Genomic DNA, 6,802 nt, shown 5'->3' on the forward strand with positions numbered 1-6,802 from the left:
CGCAAGCCAATTATGTTGGTTTTGTCGTGACGCGGCTCATTTCATTTGTCATAAGCTCAAAAAGTTTTTTACTGCGATAGTAAAAACTCTTTGTTTGGGGGGTTTGAAGAGGGGCGGCAGTCCCCCTAATCGACAAGAAAATTTTGGACTTGTGAGAGGCTAAAAATGACCCCAGATCGATCATAAGGTAACGTGTAACCAACACTGAAAAAAACTTTGACTCTATCTCAATCCCTTGAAAAGTTGCAGCACTTTGAAATAGATTTTTATGGAAAAAATTGAGGCAAAATAGTGATTTTTGGCAATTTTGAGACGTACCCTCGTTGCCATGGTAACAGGAAATTTAAGACTGAGCATGTCGTTAGAAAGGCAATGGTCCGCCAAGTTTGATTAGTATTCAAGCATTTTCATAGTTTCAAAGCAGTTTAAACTTGTAACAGGAGGCTTTTCAATGAAAATGGCCATTTTTTTTCGCAATATGCTCATGAGGAAAAGGGTTAAACAGACACAAACGTTTTCCAGACCGGTAATTAATTTGATTTAATGAGACAGATCGATAATGATATAGCAAAATAGTAGTGACGTTTCAACACCGCCGTCATTAAAAGTCTTGCAGAAGCGTATGATTCGTTTCTCTTATCAATGAAACCACACAAAAAATAGTGTCGCAGTCGACGGATGCTTACTACAAAATGACTCCTAAAAGTGTGAGAACACATTCATGCAAAACGATAATATTCTGCCATTTATTCGCTGTTTAACGTCATTTTTAATGAGCTCGAGGTTGCCACAATGCCGTTAGCCAATTATTATATGCTTACCCAGATAGTACTTGCTGGTAAAGATTATTTTCGTGTTATATTTTACCTTTTGCTTTCCTGTAAGGAATTTATATTACACACTATTAATGTGCTGGAAATAGCTTAGATCCATGATTATCACAAATAGAACAGATGAAATTGGCAAAAATGTTTGATGAATAATTCTTTTACAAACCAAAAATCAATAATCTTGTGTAGTATATGTTCACTTCCAATGAGTGTAATAATATTCGTCAGTAATATTCAACATGGAATTTTAGCCATAAAACCGTAAAGAGAGATAAAGCAATGAAAAGTAGCCCCAAAGTCACACTGGCTATCAACAATCTATGGGCTATAACTGACGCCTTCTTCGCTCCTTCATCATCACCGTGTCTTGCCAAAATATTTGCCTTGAAAAAATAAAATGAATATCGTTTCAGTAGTCAATTATAAATATGATATAAATTAGTTATAAAGAGACTTAATTGTTTTGTAATTGTTTTTTAAATTATTTATTTATTATAATACATATGTATTTTAATTCGTCATTTTATGCACCCCATAATTGCATGGAATTGGTGAGACTGGATTAAGTACAGTTGCCCTTGTGTGAACTTCCCGCCTCAATAAACCAATTTGTACCACGTGATAATCCGAACGTTTAACAGATGGAGTCATAACACTTTCCAGGAAAAGTAGCATGTGAAGTTTTAGATTTTGATATTTTGACACAAATTTAAATTGAAAACCAGTGTATTTTAAATTACTGTTAGACTCGATATGGCCGAACAAATTGCGCCTTGTTCGTGAAACGCTCGAGCGTTTCCTTGATAACTTATCCATTTTTTTTTCTGTTGAGCTTAGCGGTCGGGTCGATTCATAACAGACATCCATCGATATATCTTCTAAAAAAAACCTTTCAGTCATTCTTCCTCCCTATACAACAATCTTTGGAAGTAACTGTTTTATATATACTAATTTTTGATTTACCTTGTTTGCAAAATAGATGGCAAATATTCCAAGCAGCCAGCAGCAACAGAAGGTTATTAAAGTGTATGCTATAATATTCTCTGGAGGTTCGCTTAGCTGGGCATCTCTGTCCGCCGTGTCAGTTTGAGTCTGAATAAAACATGGTTAAAACAAAGATTTTGATACACTATATTTTTGTTACTTAACATTACTTAATAATTTTAATTTTCGAAGATCTTTAATAATGCAACATTTTTATTGTCACATAAGAGCAATATACCGTATGTAAATGTAAGTAACAAATATGTAAACAGCAATTGAACAGATTGTAAGGCAACAATTTCTGTAATGTCAGTAAACTGGTTATATTGAAGAACATACAAGGTAATTGTAAGGACGGACAGCGTCACAATAACAGTAGGTAACATATGGGCAGCGGGTCGGACTGTCATTAGCATAAATGAAATTAATACATCTTTCCCTGAAGCATATTACTCAAATAGAACAGACGATTAAATGTGATAAGTATCGCTTAGTATCATCACAAACACAAAACAAAACAACTCTAAAAGTGTCTTAAGGCTAGTCCTATTGTCCAGACAGCGTCTATTTCAAGAGAAAAATATCAAATATTCTTGTTAAACCATGCAATTTCTGAAGCTTTTACACATTCAATGGTAAAAGAGCTATTACGTGACCACTGCAACTAGCCTATATTTGTACCATGAACGTACAGGCTAGACAAATGTTCCCTTCTTTGCTACTAAAGGAGTCACTGCTTTGCCATACATAGCGAAATGTTACTTTCTCATATGAATTACAGTCAACTAGTAATTCAATGTTTTGCTTTTCAAGTGAAAAACAAAACTGATATTATGCAAACAGGCAAGTTATAAAACTCTAATGCTTTGATATGTTTGGATAAATATAGTTACCATTGATGTGCTCGTACTAACTACAGTGACCGTTTGGTTTTGGTATGATTGTTGACCATAACTTTGGTAAAGTGGTTGAGCTATTGACTGGTATGAGGGTGGGGAATCCGCTCCAAATGTTGAATGTCTATCTGTGTAACCGTCTCCGAGTTGTTCATATCCTTAAAAGAAACTAATTCTACATTAATCAACGTGCTACACCTGTTTTCGGGATTTTTGTCATAAAACAAGGATGCCTTTGTAAAATGCAATACCACACCATTTTAGAAAAAAAAGGAAAAAGATACTGGGCATTATTTTAAAAAAAAAGGTAAATCAATACAATGAACGACTTTTATGCATGTTTTTCCTAAACAAAATTATCTTTAAAAAAGATTCTCAGTCACAATAAAACTGATTGTTGATACATATAGAAATATTGGGAATGCTTTCAAAACATTAACATATTAATTCCATTTAGCTAAGCTATTGAAAAACCACACATTCTGTAAACATATAAATTTAATAATTAGCTTATTGATATTGAAATCTTTTTAAACTACGGCAACTTTTATTTTGCAGTTAGGTGTCTCTAATATATAACTTGTTATCTCGTTTGACTCTATAAATTTTGTCATCGTATTGGATAGCGACAGTTTTATCTAAAACATTTCGTATGAAGAACAATTTATTTATACTCGGTAGTTTTGCTTCTCCCAATGTAAATTATTTTCTTATATAATGAATGTCTTGCATATTATAAATATTACATCAATTGATAACACATCAATGATCTTATAAAATGCTGGACACTTATTAAACTGAGGGTACCTGATGATTTCGGAATTTTGATTTATTTTTCGATATTTTTACGCTTTATAATTTTTTCAAGTTATTTAAAAATCCAACAAATTAAGAAAAAAAATAAGACCACCACTGCATGAAGTGACCCTCCATTCCTTCGTTGTAGAGTTTACTGTTGATGTTTTGTGCGATGCGTATAGTGGAGCACTTTTAACATCATAAAAGGCATTATCTTATAATAATGCTTACACAATGGTAGTACTCACAGCTAAATAACGATGCCGTGTAACTTTGAAAAAGATAACTTGTCACCGCTCTGTCCAATACAATAGAACAATAATAAAAGATTACCTATACCTGCTCTGTCCCCCATTTTGTTTTACGGAATTCCTTGATAGTGCATGTATCAATCATCTAAATCAATACATAACAACCGAATACCTGATTTACCACAAGGAAGTGTTTAAACGTGCCTTTGAGATAACAACTTAATTTATTGAGGAATAAAGAGGAAAAGCTTATTTATGTAAGATAACGAGTGTTTATCCTTCTCGTCATTTGCTGTCTGATTCAAAAATTACTAAAAAAAAAAAAAAACTTACATTTTGAAATCTACTCATTGTGCGATCTTAGTCATACATATATGTAACTATATTGAATATTTACAAGAGTAAATAGTGAGTGTTCATGTAAAATTACAGGCATTATTGTGCGAAAAGTTCCGGTTTCGTTGCTATTGGCATATCAGAAGACTCCTTACAAAATACCGAATAGCTGATTTACAATGGCGTAGAAACCAGTCTTAAAGCCGTTTAGTGGTTTGAAACTCGCATTCCGCGTGCATCAGATGGTACTGAAGGTTGTCAGTTGTCACATTTTATGTATTTAGGAGTATTATCAAATTTTATTCAATGTGAATGTTGTTGACGCGTACTCGGATGACAAACATGTATTAGCCGATGTTTACGAACGGAATCGTTGTGCCGCAATTTTGTCTACCAAGGATTTTAAGCACGAATGCGCTCATTTTGATAGATATTCCATGAACGAGGAAGGAGTAAAGACGTGGGGTTGGTCTCATTTGGAAGCTTAATAACACGTGAAATAGTGATAAAAGTTTTTTGTTTGTCTTGTCAATTATTTTCACAACGACCTAGAAAATGAACACCTCGCACGTAGACTCGACTTTGGAGTTTCCAGCCTTATCTTAACTTCTATCATATTTTAAAGGGGGCTCATGTTTCACATTTGTTTTTAGTTTTTGACACATTTAAGATGAACACAGGGATTTTTTATCAATCTTGTCATATTTTGACTTCCAATGTCCGATAGTCGTGCCTGTTACTAGTATTTTAGCGACAAACATCGCACAGGGTTCCACGTCCTTGTCGCACGCATGTCGCACGCGTGTGCTGCGAAACATCTTACACAGTTATTAAATATGTCGCGAGAATATAGTACGACGATTGCACGATACCTTCTTGTCATCTATTTTGTATGATTTTGAAATTTTTGCACTTTCGAAATACGCGCGGAATTCATGGGAATGTCGCACGAAAGTTAGGGAATGCAATAAAGAAATTAGAAAAACCAACAAAAATTATATAAACTTAAATTTCAGCAGTCAGACATCATTTGAGACGACAAAAGCCAGAGAACGAAGTAAAGTATCAAGAGATTGGGGAGTGAATGACTTTTAATGCATCGCAAATATGGGAAGAAGCTAATTTAGGTCAAAATTATCAAACAGTTTATTAGAGATAACCCGGGGTTATTTAACACACTGGTGCAAGATTCAGGCCGTAGAAAAAATGTGAATCAAACTTCAAATGTTCACCCGATTAAAGCTTGCCATTACGCCAAGGGCCTGCTACCTTCCCCAGAGCTGTGGCAGCATCGATTATAAGGATACAAGCTCCACCGAGGTCAGGTAGTGTCTACTACGACAACAAAGCTTCTACTCGATTATCATGCTGGCGGCATGAGGTCTTCATCCATCAGTAAAGCTCAGACATCGCCAAATGACCTATACTGCGTCGGTGTAAAACCTAACACAAACAGGAAGTTAATTTATGTAATTGTTGATATCAGTGGTGCTGACAATGATGCTTGAGTGTTTTGTAAGTTCGGCATGCTCTGAGACTGGCTCCGATACTAGTATTTCTGTGGGGACGTGGTGCAGGTAGAGTTTTACCTTTACCTGCATATTGAAAATGCAACTATCGCTCGGACGGATATCAGTGTAAAGCGCAAGTACCTGTAGTTTGTATTTTACGAGGGTTCATGTGGCCGTTCTGTCACAAAAAGCAATTTTAACTCTCGGACATGCCTTCTTAAAGGGTTATTTATATAATACAGAGCGGTGATTATTTTTCCCGGAGTATATGCCAAAGAGATGAATTCTGAGCCAAAAGAAGGTCACTTTACAGTGTTAAATGAACACCTAAACGGGATAATTTGAAAGGTTGAGGTAGCACTGGTAAGGATGAATGGACGGATGGATGAATGGATGTATGCGTTTATGTAGGGAGGGAGGCAGGGATCGATGGATGTGTGTGTGTGTGCGCGCGCGTGCGTGCGTGTATGTATTTATGTGATAAATATACCATTATATGCATCATGAAGCAACATAGTGTGTTGATGGATAGATGGATGAATGTGTGTGTGTTAGTATTGGTGTGTGTGTGCGTGCGCGCGCGCGCGTGTGCGTTTGTTTGGTAAACATAACCGATATGCTAGAGCATTCTTTACAATTTTCTTTACAGTCTTTCGCAAACGACTTTTAATGAAATTCTAGCCCTTTAACAATTTCGTATATTAATGAAAAAAAAGTTAGTTCATATGACTGTATTTATCAAAATTAGGGCCAAGTTCAGTCGATATTCTAAAGAATATGTCTCATATGGGTTGTGAAGAAAAAAAGGTTTTATTTTAATGGCTTTAATGCCTCAATTTGGCTCATATAGAACATGGCTTTATTTAACGCTGTCTTTGAGAATTCTTAAGGGCCTTAAATTGTCCATTTTCATATAATCTGCTAGCCTTATTTGTGGAAACCATAAGAGAACGGTTTCAGATGTGTTCAGATGTGATGATTTTGTGAGTACACTGAGAGAATTTCGTCGAACGAATTTGTTCAATATGTTGAAAATTCAAGCGACAAGAAAACGAAGATGTGCGACTCGTGCAATGAAATTGTGAGTTTTCGAGACATTTTCGAAACTATCACTCCAATGCCGTTCGCAAGTGTGTCGCTAAAATTCGCAGCATAGTGTGACAATTATTTAAGCTTTTGACATTGCAGTTTCATAA

The 6,802-nt window shown here is 35.2% G+C and overlaps 1 protein-coding gene across 2 annotated transcripts; it reads right to left on the reverse strand.

The window, feature by feature from the left end:
• Positions 1 to 217: 217 nt before the first annotated feature.
• LOC132747045 (transmembrane protein 91-like) lies at positions 218 to 4,064 on the reverse strand. 2 transcript variants are annotated; one of them, XM_060736355.1, is made up of 4 exons: positions 3,842 to 4,064; positions 2,708 to 2,868; positions 1,794 to 1,922; positions 218 to 1,213 (listed from the first exon to the last, which is right to left on the reverse strand). In XM_060736355.1, the coding sequence occupies exons 1-4, from the start codon at positions 3,861 to 3,863 to the stop codon at positions 1,055 to 1,057; spliced, it is 471 nt and encodes a 156-aa protein (XP_060592338.1). In that variant the 5' UTR covers positions 3,864 to 4,064; the 3' UTR covers positions 218 to 1,054. The 2 variants fall into 2 exon arrangements, with proteins under 2 accessions (XP_060592338.1, XP_060592339.1); XM_060736356.1 differs by having other exon boundaries at positions 3,848 to 4,059.
• Between the last annotated feature and the right edge of the window lie 2,738 nt (positions 4,065 to 6,802).

This window comes from Ruditapes philippinarum, unplaced genomic scaffold (genome assembly GCF_026571515.1).
Source record: "Ruditapes philippinarum isolate M1 unplaced genomic scaffold, ASM2657151v2 ctg9863_1_1_1_1, whole genome shotgun sequence".
NCBI lineage: Eukaryota > Metazoa > Mollusca > Bivalvia > Venerida > Veneridae > Ruditapes > Ruditapes philippinarum.